We start from the raw sequence: 17,262 nt of genomic DNA, 5'->3' as shown, positions 1-17,262 counted from the left end.
AATAGGAAATTAAAATTAAAAATTCAGATTTTTTCCATTACATGGTATGGAAAAGCCCAAACAAACGTTTTGGTCAACCCAATATTTGAGTTTCTTTCCATGTTGAAGTTATACCTTTCAACCAGTATGGCATTTTATTACTAATCTTCAACTCTACAGATTATGGATTTCAAAAATCATGATTGTAGACTTTCAAAAATTTAATTACAGTTTTCAGTCCACTTTCATGCCTCACGCTGTGTCTATATTGCATTCAAAACACTTTTGATCTTCTTGTGTGCTTGATGTGTTTTACATTATGTGTAAGAAATCACAAATTGACTTGACAAATATTCGTACTAATTATGCTATATATTTTTAGCAATTACTTCCAAAATTACTCAGGAATGCACGTTTTGGTTTTCAGTGCATGCCCAAGAACCTTGGGCGCTGAGTTGCTAGTCAGGACTCTGCGACCCCATGGACTGTAGCCTGCCAGGCTCCTCTGTCCATGGGGACTCTCCAGGCAGGAACACTGGAGCGGGTTGCCATTCCCTTCTCCAGGGGATCTTCCCAACCCAGGGATTGGACCCAGGTCTCTCGCATTGCAGGTGGTTTCCTTACTGTCTTAGCCACCAGGGAAGCCCGTCCAAGAACCTTACAGTGAGACTTTTTACCATATATTTCTTCACCCCTTTATAATATGCTTAGCTAAAAGAAACTGTTTCCACTCATCCTAAAAATAATTTTGTCACATTTTTTCAAAACTTATTCGTAAATGATCATTAATCTTATTTAGTTATTGGTATGCAATTGTGTTCTCTTAACCTCATAGTATAAGAAGTAAATATCTGTCTGTAAATATAACTGATTGTTGGACACTTACAGGATCAGAGACTGTGCCAAAATATTCTTCAACAATATTTGAAAAAAAGAGAACATATGTACACTATGGGTGTTGTTTGAATTTGTACATAAGTGAAGTTTTAGATTTAGATGCAGAGTGAAGACTTGACAAGATTAAGTACAATTTTAGTTCTAAAATCCCTGTTCCTTAGACCACAATAGCATGAATATCTTAAAAAGATGAAGCAGTCAGGCTACACTCTTACTATCATCAAGAAAAACAAGAATTAGGCCTGAGGGGGTAGAGATTGGAGCAAGAGGAATGTAAGTACAAACAGGAGAATGTCCTTGAAGGAAAGGCTGCAGGTTTTCCCCAGAGAGAATTTAAAAAGTTAAACTCTACCGAGATCCAGGAAAGCTATTTGTGTTCCTAAAAGTTTATATTTGAGGAGAAAATTTGTGTATGGCAGGAACAGATTCACAGAGGCAATACTCATTGTCCAAATTGTCTCCTTTTTGTCACCATAAACATTTATCCATGCATATATACACGTACACACACGTAAACAGGATTGCTCTGGGTATTTGAGTTGTCAGGAAACAGAATGAAGTCAGTTGCCCAAAGTCAAAAACTAACTACATTGCATCTCCAAGGTGTTACTTTGTGCAGTTGTGCAGTGTGTGTCTGGCAGTGCATTAGTGTGTGTGTGTATGAACAGGTTTTATGTCAAGTGTAGTTAGGTTCCTGAGCACAGATTCTAAGTACCATCTTACAACTGACATTTTGTAACTTCTCTTTGGATAGTTGGATATTTTGAACAGCCTAAGAGATGTGGAATGGTTAACAGATTAACCTACATTTTTTCAAAGACAGTTTTCTAGATTTTTTAGTTTTAAGTAAATTTTTAAAAATGTAAACTATATATATAGAGTTTATATATCTCCAATGGAAAACTGGTGAAATGGGCACTTATAATGAAACACAAGACCTGAAATTATTAAAATCGCTTTGCCTTTGCTCTCCAGAAAAGCAATCAGTCAATTTGGATTAATTACAATACACCTACCTTGATACTTTCTGAAATTCCAGTAGGAGATCCGTTTTCCCTTTCTGTTACACTGAAGAATAAAAATGTTCATAAAGCCATTTAAATAGCTGTACTGCCCTCCAGTAGAAGTGGGTGTGCTTTAGTCATGGAAAAACTAGTTCCAGTATTATACGGCAATTTGTGATCCCTTAAGGTTTTGTACTACATAGATGTAAAATAGTACTGCTAGTTCCTACCATCATCACTTCACCATTCACACTTGAAGCAATTGAGGTTTCCACAAATCAGGCAATGTGCAGATTCTGTCATAGTAAAACATTTATTTGTTAAAGTGATATAGATTATTCAAGATTCTACAGTCTTAAATCATGGATGGCAATGTAACATGGATTGATACAGAACTCGATGCCAACGTAGGCTTTTTTTCTTTCCTTCTTTTAAAAAAAAAAATACTTGTAGGCCAGAAGAAAAAAAATTTGGTTTTAAAAGGGGATGAACCATGGTCTGATAGAGCCAGTTTTGCGGCATCAGAGACTTCTGCTTCGGCTCCTGTGGACAATTTCTTCTAGGATACCAGTTCAACAATTGGCCTTTGTGAATTGAATGGTTTTTAAATTTTATCCAGTAAAAATATCAGTAGCAATTTTTTTCAGGAGAGAGAGAAGTGGTGCTCTTCAGATTAACTCCGGCCTCTGAAATGAAAGAAAAAGAAAAAGAAAAAAAAAAGAAGAAAGAAAGAAAGAAACACATAGCTAATAAGATTATTGTGCTAGCAATCTAGAAGTTACTGAACTGTAAGCACCCAGGCAGGAACTTATTGCACAATACTAGGTATACATCTGGATGTTACTTAGACATGCACATCAGCTCTTAAAATGCTTCTTGGTAGCTTCAAACTGTTGAATATATTTTTAAAAATTTTATTTTAGAAAGGAACCTAAATATATTAAGACTAAATAGTTATGCAACTCAGAACCAAAATTGAGGAATGGCTTTCTTCTTTGCTTTGATTTTCACATTTACATTCTCAAGATTAAAAAAAAAAGATTTTATTCATTAATACATGCCATTCAGATTTTAACAAATATTCAAACTGATTTTTAAAATATGAATATTTTAGATCAAATTTGTTCATTACATCTAAAACTTAAGTGATCTCTACTTTTTAATATATTCTTTTGGAAGCTTTGTGTCACATTAAGGTTTTATAAAATTTAATTATACATTAAATGATAGTGAAGACTATTAGCTCTTTATTAATTAGTTCTTCACCTACAGACAAATAAAATAAATGTGAAAACTGACATTTATTCACAAGCAAAGGAATTTCATAGTTAATATGATTTTGAAAGAAAATCATACAAAATCATTAAAAATATTTAAATAACAAACTGTGAAAATATTTTTCTCTAATGAATGGGTTCTCAGGACTCATGGCTTTAAAATATTCCTATAAATTCTATACTTAAAGATGGGAAAAAAGTTTGAGAAATATAGGATTTCATAATATGAAATAGAAGTAATTTTTCTCCTTTCCATTTAAGAACAACTACATATAATATCATTATTAACAAACTGTGGAATGACGGTTTATAAATAAGCTGCTAATTTTGCAGATTAGGAAATATCAATCTGTTTTGGGAATTGGAACGTGATCTGGTCTGCCCTGAATCTTCCATTATTGAAGTGATTACATAATATGAAGTTGAATAAAAATTTTATAGATGAGATTTAAAATAACACTTTTTACTTATTAATAAACAAACTCATAATGATTCCATAAATATTGAAATATGGAACAAAAATTACTAGATTATCACAAAGGAAAAACAAAATAGACTATAATAATTATGATAAAATGTTATAAGAAATGAATATACTGAATTTGGGGTAGATTCAAGATGTTTTGTCAATGGTGCTCATTTGACAGTGAAAGGGTAGGATGCAAAACACTCCAGTCTTGTTAATAGTATTACAAATAAAAGGAGAAATTAAAGCTACCTCAACATTAAAAGAAAAAATAAACTGACATCGAATGGATTTGGGCAACTATTATTACTCTTATTCATAATGTAATTGAGACCTATGAAAGGTTCTTCATCTTCTCTAGTCAGGACATCTAAAAAGAAGGAAATGATTTATAAAGGTTATTGCTGACACTAGGGTTCTATATGTATTTTTTCTGTTTTTCTATAATGTTCAAATAAATATGTCAACAAGTATGGTTTATTATTGTAAAGAAAGCTAAATGTTTCTTACTAAGTGCCTATTCTATTACTCTTTTTTAAATTTACTTGAAGGGAATATCATAAGCAAAAAAAAAGTCCCACAGAACCAAGAGTTTTATATCGGTCATTCTTGCTTAGAAGAAGAACACTGGAAAGACATCTGAATCATACACACACATTTGCTTTGCTGCTTGGTTCTTAGTTCACGTGTTTTCCAAACTGCTTTTCCACAGTTATTTTAATACTGCTGTTTATTTCTAATCAACACTAGTGACTTTTCATGCACTTAGATATTAATAGTCTTTCTAAAAGAACTGGACTCTTCATGGTTACTGCATCTGTAGCAGAGATTTTATGACAAAGTTTAAGTTTTTTAAAAAAATACTTTGATTGATATATACTAAAAAGAAAAAGATCAAAAATCAAATATATTAAAACCGGGAAACAACTGTCTTAAAGACTGGTACAAGCGGTCACAGAATAGTGGCATCTACTGTACATACTGAAACACACACACACAAAATACACATTTGCTGGTCTGAACACAAGAAATACTTAATTTTTTTTTTTTACTTAAGGGCATTTTCAGTATAAATGCAAACTAATTAACTATTCTTACTTAACTGCCAAACACATCATATCAATTGTTCTACCTGATTCATTTTAAGCATAACAATATTTTCAAACACAAGGCTAATTTATATGTAAGTGCCTATTTACTTACAGAGTAATTATCACTGATTCTGCCAATGATTCCTTTCTCCTTTGGTCTCAATTCATCTTAGTGTAATGGGAATCTTACGGTTTATTATAGAAGGATTGTATGTGTTACGTTAAATATTTTAAGCTCACTCTGTTTCTATTCACATATAGGAAAAGTCTTAAGGAACAAAATTGACACCAGACATATTCTAAAGGAAATGGAATAAATCTCAGAAAAACAGTCATCTTAGCAGTTACCTAGAAGGGCACCCAAACCACTGACGGGGCAAAACATTTCTGCGCTCTCTGCTTCCTCCTACGAGAGCTTGATGCTATCGTTAGGGATTGTGGTATGATCAGTTTAATAGTCACCTAGGAAACATCTTTTAAAATTAAAAAATGTGTCATTTTTTCTTTTTGGGGGGCTTATATTATTGTCTGTATACTAAGGAACATTTTAATTTAAATTTAATGCAATAGGCCAATGATTGGGAAATACATTTTGCCACTGGGCAGAAAAAGACATGTATGTTAACAGGAAATATAAACTAAAGCTAAAAATTGTATAATCTTCCTCATCCCACTAGCACCCTCCACTGCCAGCCAGAAAAGAAGAAGAAGAAACCATGAGCACACGGAACCTCTGCCAGCTCCACCTCGTTTCATTTACGAGGTGAAGTCACGCCGACAGTGTGAAAGGCCCGGAGAAGGCTCGGAGCTCCGGGGTCACAGCCTCTTCACAGGGGCATTACTGCATGGTTGCGCTGACAGCTGCAGAAATGATAGGCCCGCTGCTGCAGGAATCATTTATCAAATACCAAGAATAGCTACCCTGAGGTCACATGGTGACTTAAATCTGATAACAGAAATGTAGCAAGAAATCGGGTGGTGAGTAAATGATGTATTGCCACCAAATTTTGTTAAAATTCTTCCTTGCCTGAGGGTTTATTTTTCTTGCTAATGCTTGTAAAAAAAAAAACAAACAAACCCAAAGCATGGAAAGAATGTTGCTATGACATTATGTTTCAACAAAGGAAGACTTAGCAGAAAATTTTAAAAGTAGGTGACATATTCTACATATGTATATTCACTATGAAATCTAATACAAACATACATATGTACACAAGAATTTACTACATACAGAAAAGACAAATCACTGAAAGATCATGCACCAAGTTAGTATTATTTATGTCTGGGTGGTGGGTTATGACAGATTTACATTTTTTTTTTATTTTAAACTATATTTTCCAAAGTTCTCAAATTAATATTATTTTAGCACAGAGAAGTCATTATTAGAAATCTTACATACTATCACATTGGCAAATCTTTTGCTATCTTGAGTGGCACACAAAATTCCCAAGGAGATTACTTTTCTCTAAATTTGACTTCTAACACTGTGGTAAAATAAATAAACACAATGATATATAACATGCCCCACGAAAAATGAATACTTGAGAAATTGCTTCAATTGGTAATTGAAAGATGACCAGATTGACTCTCCTATCAAATCTTGGTAAAACAGTTAGCCCCATCCTGGATCATGCTTCTCATAGAGAAACCCTGACTTTTCAAACCCTTTCTATGGCTGTTCTTTTTCAGAACTGCTGAGTGTCCAAAGTTGCGTGATAATTCAACACCCTCAAATCAAAGATGGGGGAGAGTGGGAAGGAACAACGGAAGAGGCAAGAAAAGAGGGAAAGAGAGGGAAGGTGGTGGAAAACGGAGGCAGCTTCATGCAGGTCAGTTCAGATCTATTAACACCAAGTACATGAAAGACACTCTGCTATTGATTGTTTCCAGCGAGCCATCTGTTCGTTTTTTTTTTTTTGCAGCTTAGGAACGGAATTCTAATTTCAATAAAGAAATGATGCATGAAAAACATTTTGTTTGATTTGGGATGGAATTCTTTAGGGGAAACCCTTAATGATAGTCCAAGTGATTGTTATCTTTTAAATAAGGAACAGTTAAAAAAAAAGATCCTTATTTTTACTATCAACAAATAAATCAATGACTTTCTCTATGAACCTTTAAAAGCAGAGTATTTTTTTTTTCCTGTGCCAAATCTTAAGCAAATGGCTGATGCATCCAGCTGTTTGAACAGATTGCTAAAATGCCATTCTGCTCTGGAAACACACTTTCTGATCAATTAAAAAGCAGGAATCAAATACTCATTTGAAACTTCCAAAAAACAAAAAGAAAGAAAGAAAAGAAAACCAAGAAGAGTAATTGGTTGCTGACAGAAGGAATACCATGAATATTTCATGAATAGTCTTTTGCTCCATTTTATAGTGGCTACATTCATTTTAGATAACAGTGAAACACTTCTGTTCATCCACTTTCAGTGAAGCACAATATATCATCTCAGCTTCTATTATGTGGAGGTCAAGGATATGAGTGAATATGTTCCTATCAAGCTACTGTCTTCATGTTTAGAAATATTTATAAAAATACACATGATACCATGCGTGACTACAAAAGTGACTCCAAAATTACATTGGTATTCTCTTCATTCTTACAATATGAATCAGAAATATTCAGTTAACCAAAAATCTGTCTAAATTTAGGAACTGGAAATTCATTTAACCAAACTGAGCTTCATGGTTTACCATTGAGCACTGAGTAAGGTTTAATGGAAAATGTCAACAACTTGCATAAACTAGCAAAACAAAAATTAAAAATTCATATATAAAATAATATACCCACTTAAGTACTGAAGCATGTGACAGATAACAAGAATCTCACCTGTGTTTCCTGGACAATCTGGTCAACATTAGTCGGCAAAGCATCTGGGAATAAAATTTTCAGCGTCATAAACAATTCATTTTTTATGAAACAGACCTTATAATACTTTTCATTGAACTCTTGGTAAGATTCATCTTAACAAAGGTTTATCTACACTTCTTTTTTGTAATAACTCACTAGTTCCTGGGTTAATTATAATTGACTTTTATAATACTTTATAGTTCTCTATGGCTATTCCCTGATACATAATACCATAAAGGCAGAATTTTTAAAAATATTGTTCTAGTTACTAAAATGAGTAATTATCAATATGGAATGCACTTTTTCCTGCAAGAGTTTAATGAGAAAATCGGGCTTCTATTCATTTTTCTTACTCAAAGTTAATTTCAACCACAGAGCTGCATATGATTAATATGGAAAGATACATCAAGGAAAACAATCCAAAGCAGGAAATGTAGTTTTATCTTATTTACTACACTATGTGTAAAATAATCATTTACAATATAGACAATTATTCAATAATCCCAAAGATAATGGCATGCTTTGCCAAGTACCATTTATATTTATATAAAACCATGCATCTTTATATAGAACAGTAATGTTCTAAATGCAAACATTCTGCCTTTAAATATCCATACATATATTCCAATTGGCTACAAATGCTTAATACCATTAAATAGCCCTGTAGAGTACATATTCTATTTATTTCCCAAATGTTGCATTTTAAATCAATACACTAGTTTTAAGAAGGGACAAAGTATAAGAAAAAATTAGGTGTCTGAGGAATATGTCATTCTAAGTGCTCACAGGCGGCTGTGATGAGAATAGTACAAAACAGTCTGTTGATAATCCCTCCAGCATAAATATTCATAAAAATTTGCAATGAACTCTGGAGATTAGGTTTTACATGAAAGCAATTGTTTATATTATACAGAAAAAATAATTAGGAAATTATATTATGGTAGAGCCCCCAGAATATATTTCATAAGCCCCTTCATGTTATTAGAATAATTAGTTTTTGGACACAGTTTGGGCTTCCCAGGTGGCATCAGTGGTAAAGAACCCTCCTGCCAAAGCGGGAGACAAAAGAGAAGTGGGTTTGATCCCTGGGTCGGGAAGACCCCTGGGAGGAGGACATGGCAACCCACTCCAGTATTCTTGCCCGAAGAATCACATGGATAGAGGAGATGGGAGGCTAAAGTCCACGGGGTTGCAGAGTCAGACATGACAGAAGTGACTTAGAATGCATGGATATGTTTTGGGGGCAGAATCACAATAAATGTCTAGTTCAAGTCTCAGGCAAGAATAAATGTACACCCAGTTTCAAACATGAAGTGAAAGAGACTTTATGGCATTCCCTAAATGCATTTGAAGATAATTTCTTGTTGTTTTAAAATTCATGAACTATAACAGTCACCTATTCAAGAAGAATGAACTAGATCAACTGTATAGATGCCTACCATTCAGATGTTCAGAAAAATATATTTGTGCTAGAGAGTTAATATTTCACTGTAATCTGATAGACAGCAAGTATAGTTTGGACAGCTGTTCTGGGAGAAGTTCTGTGATGGCTGGACCACTTAACTCTAATCTTATTACATTAATTACAGTCCATGTTGTAGGACTCAAATTTACAATCTAAAAGGGCTAACTAAGTATATGTATGTAGATATATATCTGCACACACACACACATATATATATATGAACATATGTAGACATATAAGCATATGTAGTATATGTATTTCACTTGATGGCAACTTTAGATTACTTAAACTTTAAAATACTGTAATTATCCTAAATTTTAACTTTGAAATAGCTGAAAAAAATCGGAAGACAATGGTACACTGATTATTTTGTTGTATTGAGTATTTGTAATATTTGATGAAATTGCAGATGTATTATCTTTTTTTTCAGATGTATTATCTTAAAGAAGTAATTTCATATTTTATTCCCAAACTGTCAGTGTTTATGCCGTTCTTCAGATAATTCCATGTGTTTAGGATGACTTGATCTCTGTAATGTGTTTACCATTCTTTATTCTGTACTGCTACAAGAGGGATGCTTTCAGTTGCAAAAAAACCCCACCAAATCTGATAAAACCAATTATATTTGTAATCCCAGCATGTAAATTTATTTAGCATGGGAGGGAAAGAACTGAGTGATCTGAAAGACAGAGCTCTGAAACTATTACAAAATTCCAGTCACTAATTTTGGTTGTTTTCTCTTTACTCTGTGAAATTTTAAAAGTGAGATAATCTTTATCCATAAATTTACCTCAGCTAACATTTAACTCACAAACATAAGGTGAATTGTCATTTTTATTAATATTATTGTCATTATTATTATGTTTTATTACCAATTGAGGAGGAGGACAAGAAAAATAATCCTTATTCCATCTGATGCCCCTTAAATCCTTTCCCCAATCACTTCACACACACACACACAAGAATCTGCAACACTGCTGAACTGGAAAGACTGGACTCTTCCTGAGACTCAAGAGAAGGTTAAGCAAGGGGAAGAGAGTAGAGTCTTCACTTTGTCTAATATTAATGAGTACTGCTTGCATAGTATAAAAAATGGAATTGGAATCCTGCCACACCAAGAAGAAAATGGACTCATATTTTCTTTTAAAAAAACGCCCATTTACCTTTGTGATTCTTGTACAATAAGACACTTTATGTATTTGAAATTTTTTAAACTATTGGAATTTTAATGATTGTTTTTAAGTTTGTTATTGTGAATAAACATAGGAGGAAATACTAAATTTTAAGAAGCAAAAGGCTATTGATGTGAATTTTGTGATAATTTTTTATTAATGTGTTAGTTTTATAAATGAAATATTAATCTATTTTTAGTAATACAAGCAATTAAAATAGTTAAAATTTAGTTTGGAAGTACTTTTTTGAGGTTTAAAGGTAAAGCAGAAAATGTTGGGTTGGACAAAAGATTCATTCAGAGATTCCATAACATCTTAAGGGAAAACTGAACAAACATTTTGGCCATCCCAATACTTCATGGAAAAAAGATAAGAGATTCCTTTGGACAGGTGGAAGACACTTAATTTTTAGAAATTCTTTAAATTCTTGTGGAGAAAGTATGTGTTGTTCAGATTTTAAAACTGTTGATTCTATAGGTAGCTCACAACAGCTCAAAAAACTTATAAAGTTTTTTTAGTGAACTATTTTAGCAAAGCAGCTAAAATCTAGTGCCTAAAGCATAAAAAAGCATACTGTGACCTCAACTATTCAAAAATGTATAAAATACACTGTCTTCAGCAAAGGTGTTACTATATCTAATTTAAAATTATCATATTTAATGCATCTCTGTGTAAATCTATTTGCAAGCTGAAAGTAAATGATATTCATCAAACCAAACTTTGTTTCTTTTTAGGATTTTGAAGTTGCTTTGAATGTTTCATTACTCCTTTATGGAACACATATATTATGTATATTTTTTTTCAATAAAGGCATATTTTAATAGTGGTTTGACATTTTCAAACTGGAGGACAATCATCCAAAACAAAAAGCAGCACAAGAATACATAAAATTTAAAAAATGCATAGAGTAAATATCTGTAAATATATTATTTATCAGTTTGTTCGTGAACAAGCTGAAACCATAGCATAAAATGGCTAAAAATAAAAGAAAAATAATTAAGAACAGAGAAGCAGAAACAACATATACAACCTATACACAGTCAGCAACAACAAACAGCAAAACCATATGCTATGGATCACATACATGAAGTTGGTTAAATAAGGAATGTGAGAAATGACACAAAGGAAAACAAGAGGGACAGAATTTCTTGCTTATAGCAATGTATTATCTGGATCACAAATTATTGTGCTAATTAATCAAAATTCTGAATATTGAGCCTTCTTCCCAGGCTCCATTCACTTACTAATTCATCTATCCATTTGCTCATTCATTCATCCGAATAACTACTGTGTTTAAGATATTATACCAGGTATCTTTAAATCACCCCCCAACCTTCCCAAGGATTTATCTTTCAGCCACTTCACACTGAAATGGCCCTGAGCAAAACACTTTCATATACTAATCAACAAAACCAAGTAACATATGACTCTCTTGATACACTAATTTTTGTTCACATCGTTTGTTCAAATAAAACCTTTTAAAAGACAGGAACATAGGCCTTCTTATCATTTCTAGAGTAAGTGTTCAAGCATTTGGTTAATTCACCCTAAAAACAGTCTTGTAAAAGCAATAACAATTTAAATAGTTTCAATGGCTTTAGTCAAACAGAATAAATTTCACATGGTTAGGTATTATGCCATTCTAAATGTTTATGAGAAATAAAAGATATTCAATTAAAGTCCCATTAGAAACATAAGCAGGAAAATTGATTTTTAAAAATGCAAACAACTGGAAAATAGAAAATACGTTAAGTTAATTGGTAGCTTGTTGCAGATACACTAAGCTGCTGCCTGTTTTGCGTGACGGCAGCACCACCTTGACCACAACCTTCACAGTGCCAGAGATCCCTTGTTTGGGGATTCATTCCTTTAAGTCTTGAAAAAATTTTATATATTCAGGGTATTTTAAAACCATGAAGGCATAAACTAGGAAAGGGAAAAATAATATGCTTTTTGTCAATCAGCGCTTTGTGAAGAAATAAGTAATTGATGATGGAAACTGTTTAGCTGAAATTAGTGATTACAGAATAGTGCTGAAAATACATTTCACTTTGAGCAATGCTTTGATTTTACAAAATAATTTCACACAGTGATCTAATTTATTACTCAAAAGAGCTGTATTCCAGACCCAGGAAGGCCAATTACACTTTAGAGGTGGGAAAAACAAACTTTAGTAAGAGAAGCAGGGCATAGAAGACATTCAGGAAACATCTAAGGTATTGAAAATCTGTTAGACAATTTTTTTCAAGACTAACTCAGAAAGCTCTAACTGCTTTAACCTAATTCACTTTTGAATGTCATCACAATATATTATGTATAAAACGTGCCTTGGTCAAGTCAAAACACCTTCATATATCCAGGCAGATGTATGAGACTTAAATTTTATAAATGTTTCCAGCAAGAGAAAATTAAACTAATGATGGACATTGCTCACCTGTGTTTTAAACAGTATTTCAAGTAATCTGAAAGAGTTAATAAATTTATACTCTGTCTTTAACTTACTTCCAGGGAATACTTTATATAAAGTACATATCTTATTATGTTATGGCTAAAATCTTTTGTGCAAGTTTCCCACATGATTGGTATTCTCAGAAAAAAAAAAAAAAAAACTAAACAAACAATAAAAAAAGCAAAAGTAATAATTAAAAAAAACTAAAGCCCTATTTACTGATCTTTTGTAAAACATCATCAGGATACAATACAATACTGTAGAAATTTTGAAGAGTAGATAGAGCAATTTTTCTATAGACCTTGATTTCAGTGACTGTCCAAGAATACTATTGTTATTAAGGAACAATATTATTGTCTGACTAAATTAAAAATGTTTTTTTAAATGATTCCCACTAAGCTATATAATTTCTAATTAAATTTCATCATGTTTTGATTCAAATAATAAATACATTTACTCTAAGAGATAAACATTCAAATTCAGAATTACAGAGCAAAAGGGAAAAATAAAACTACTATCTAGTTAATGAACAATGACTTTATATTGCTTATAAATAGAATAAGAACTCCATTAGAAGATTTTTATTTTACTTGATGATAAAAATAAATATCCCTTTGATAAAGGCAGTCTTGTATTTTTGTCTCTCTACTTAACTTGCATTAAGAAAAATATAAAGTTCATTCATTCAGCAAAAGTGTACTGAATGAATAAAAACACCTTCATATTCCCAGGCAGATGCATATGACTTAAAACTGGCCTGTGACTTAAAACTGAATTGACTTTTTTGATAAATGAAAAATCAATGGCATGTTCTTCTGCTTCCCACTGAAAAAGCAGTGTCATGGATGAGAAATACCACAGAACCATTAAGGCACCTGAACTAAGAATGTTGTTTAGAAGGGAACTTATTTTAACACTGTCCGGGTATACTTAATTGAATATTTTATTATAAATAACATAACAACAGAGAGTTGTTGTTGAAAATATTTGCCTAAAAACAAATGCCACTGTCAGTGACAGAAAATATACAAGCTACTCATTGACAAATATCAATCATCCATAGGTGGTAATTTGTAAGACTGGAGGAAATATAATTATTTACGCTAGACTTCTTTTTTTCCTATGACAACTTGTGGTCTGCTACTGCAGAACCTGGAAGCCGATCCTAAAATGGGGAAGGCACTGCTGTCCGCTTTTTCCCTAAACAGTTTTAAATATCTGACCTTCATATACATATATACGTGTGTATGTATATATACACACATACACATATGTATGAAGTAACTATACCTTATAGGGTTTATATGCCATGGCTCTATTAGCCATGAATCAGACAGACAAGACTGGCATGTCAAATTCCAATTTCCTACGTGAGCTCTTTAAAAAAAATTTCATTAAAAAGAAATAATAGGTTACACAGTGCTTTCCAACATCCACTCAGAATTTGAAAGAGTTGCTTTTCCACCATGCCCATCAGAACTGCTGGACTGACTTAGCATCGCATTCATGGACATGCTTCTTTTAGAAACCAGTCCACAGGCGCTCGGTGAGTTAACATAACCACTGTATTCCTTTAATTCTCCATTCAGGGAGTACCTGTGTCTTGCTCTGGCTCTCTCAGCAGGCAAGGTGAGAAACTTACTTGGCTTCGCATGTGCCCGTTTAGACGCGGGCCCCTCAGAACCGGGAGGCGGGCTAGCTAGCTGCAAGGCAGCCGAGTTGTTCCTGTTCACGTTTTGGGACTCAGCGTCGGGGACGGCTTCGCTCTGCGCTCCGGCGCCTGGCTTTGTGCCGGCCTTCCTTTTCTGCTTCTGGGGCGCGGAAGCGCTTGAAGTCCAGGTGGGAGGCAAAGCAGAGGTAGTGGTGGAGGGGTCCTGACACGTCTCTGACGGTGGTATCACACTGTCACTGGCAGCCTTACAACACTGGGCGTTCTCTTCGCGCCCCACAGCTTGCTTGGACACAGACGGGGGCAGCGTCCCGCTGCAGCCTTGCATCTGAGCCCCGTTCGTTTGCGAGTAAACGTTGCTGACCTTGGTGACCTTGTGCTGCCCATTATTGTTACAAACCTTATACCGGATCATCAGAATGATGATGAAAACCAGCACAGAGGCTACGATGATGCCACCAATAATAATAATCATGGTGCCTCCCAGAAACTGGGACTGCATGAAGTGGCACCGCACGTAATCCTGCTCCGTAGTAAACTGGATGCAGCCCACGACTCTGGTGGCGGTGAGGGAAGTGATGCCATCGTCATATATTGCCAAGACACACAAGTCATACATAGTTCCAGCAGCCAGGTTATTGACAAGAAAAGTTTTGCTCGTGGGAGGTATCATTCTGAGGGACAATGGAATTTGTGTTAATATTAAAAACACAACAGATAGACACACAGAGTCATTATGGCTTCAGTTCTGTTTCATTTCAGCACTCATTAAGATAAGCACATTTATAACATATGAAATATGAGGAAATGATCTAATCTTATATTTACCCACTTAAAATGGCAAAAAGTCACTGTTGGATTCTGCATTATATTAATGGTGCCTGCACCATGGCTTGACAAGCTTACTAATTACATTGCTTGGCAAAGCAGATCTCCTAATAAAAGCCACTGCTAAAAAAGCATTTATGACAAATTGCTTTTGAAAGGTGTGACTGTGACATTATCTGACTACTAAACAAATCCATTTAGCACTTACAACACCTCTGTGACTAAAAGCCAATTTGAAGGAAGGGAAAACACTGACAATCACATTAGAAACCAGATTGAAAATGCAATTCAGAGTATTTATTTTCCAGATCAGTTATAAGCTACTATGGAACGGCACCCAGTAAATCTATCGTTAATAACTAAGATAATTACTAAGTTTAAAGTACTTTATTCAAACCCCCTCTTACATCTTCAACACTTGGATCCCAGTATGTTTCTATTTCTTAAATGAGGTTGAAGAAAATGCATGAGAAGTATTATCCTAGAATCATGAACAGGGCAGAACCGTTGAACCAGAGCATACATCCCTTATCTTCCCCATTGGGGGCTTATGAAATTGTTTTCAGAACATGGTTTGTAAGTTTGGATACGAGTTTAGGACATCTCTGAATCCACTGCATCACAGAAATCTTCTGTGCATCCTATTCTCCACTACTTTTTTCTCCTCTGTAGCAACCATATATGACTAAGGTTTAATTTGGAAAAAGGCTTGAAACTCTGTTGTTTCTCTGAAAGAGTGTGAGAAATTTCAAGACTTGGCAATGCTAATCTGTTATAGCTAAACAATGTGTTCTAAATGTACCGAGAAAATTTTAGGTCAGAGTACGTATTTGTTGAGGAGAAGGAAATGGCAACCCACTCCAGTGTTCTTGCCTGGAGAATCCCGTGGACAGGGGAGCCTGGCGGGCTGCTGTCCATGGGGTCGCACAGAGTTGGACATGACTGAAGCGACTTAGCATGTATTTGTTGAAATCACTACCATTTAGTGAGTGCATGAGAAATAGTACAGAATTACTAGTGAGAGTAATTTCTTGTAAATTACTAGTAATTACTAGTAAAAGTGAGAATTACTAAACACTTTATATGTATTATTTGATTTTCAAAAGGACAGTGTGAGGCAGGCATTATCACTTCTATACATGTGTCAAACACTAGGGTCAGGAAGTCAAGCACTTTTCTCAGGGTCATAGAGAATTTACTTGTCATGGCAGATGAAAATCTTAGAACTTGGAAAACAGGAACTGACCTATTTCACAGAGCTAATGTTTAAAGTATACAGACTATTTAGCAGCTACAGGAAAGAAAGGGGTAGGGGTGTATGCTCATCTTTGACTGTTGGTTAAATGACCCACAGCCTAAGTGAAAAGCTGAGTGTGACAACAGAAAACTAGCTTATGCTCGTATACATACATCATAGTCTATATCCCCACACATTTAGTGATGAGAGAGATATTAGAAAACATTTACACTAATCTCTTCCTTTGAAAGATGAGAAAATTAAAACTCAGCCAGGTAGAACCTTGCCCAGGATTGGTCACATGACTAGTTAGACCAGTTTTGCTTTTTCCTACCAGTCCATGCTAATTTTTTTAAAAAAATTTTTTCTCTCATTTCCATACATAAGTGAAAATCAAATTATCTTCAAGAATTCATCAGTGTGTAAGAACTGATTTGATTTTATTTCAGAAAAGCTTAGAGACTGTACATACACACACACACACATATATACATATACATATGTGTTTTAAAGGCATAATTTTTCATCATTTCCTAGGACTAATAGTAGTCTAATCACGAGTGAAATTATATGAAAAGGTAAAAATGTATATTTCCAACTAAAAATTGGACCAGATGTGACTATAAATCAATGAGGCTGAACTTCAGAAAAACATACCAGAAATTCTTTAAGTCAGATACAAATTCTCCACCAATGTCCTTACCCAGAGATTATCTACTTAACTCCACTGATTCACTGCTCAAAATACTTATAAATTTTCTCTTTGGAACTGTCTTAAGAACCAGTGTATATGAAGCAACACACACACACACACACAGAACTCAACCACTCAAAAAATCAGTCTCATTATTTTATAGTTACATCCTATTTCTGAC

At 33.9% G+C, this 17,262-nt stretch overlaps 1 protein-coding gene across 1 annotated transcript in view; it reads right to left on the bottom strand.

Annotated features, from left to right (window-relative positions):
- Positions 1 to 2,306: 2,306 nt before the first annotated feature.
- The window catches only part of LRFN5 (leucine rich repeat and fibronectin type III domain containing 5), a 290,011-nt gene continuing 275,055 nt past the window's right edge, over positions 2,307 to 17,262 (bottom strand). Inside the window, exons 4-6 of the mRNA XM_065906709.1 lie at positions 14,296 to 14,996; positions 7,547 to 7,590; positions 2,307 to 2,566 (exon numbers count right to left, since the gene is read on the bottom strand). Of these exons, the coding sequence (XP_065762781.1) occupies positions 2,549 to 2,566; positions 7,547 to 7,590; positions 14,296 to 14,996 (763 nt within the window). The 3' untranslated portion in view covers positions 2,307 to 2,548. The remainder of the gene's footprint in view (positions 2,567 to 7,546; positions 7,591 to 14,295; positions 14,997 to 17,262) is intronic.

This window comes from Muntiacus reevesi, chromosome 15, assembly GCF_963930625.1.
Source record: "Muntiacus reevesi chromosome 15, mMunRee1.1, whole genome shotgun sequence".
NCBI classification, from domain to species: Eukaryota; Metazoa; Chordata; class Mammalia; order Artiodactyla; family Cervidae; genus Muntiacus; species Muntiacus reevesi.
Note: the sequence above shows the minus strand (reverse complement) of the source record. Positions and strands in the feature narration are given on the sequence as shown.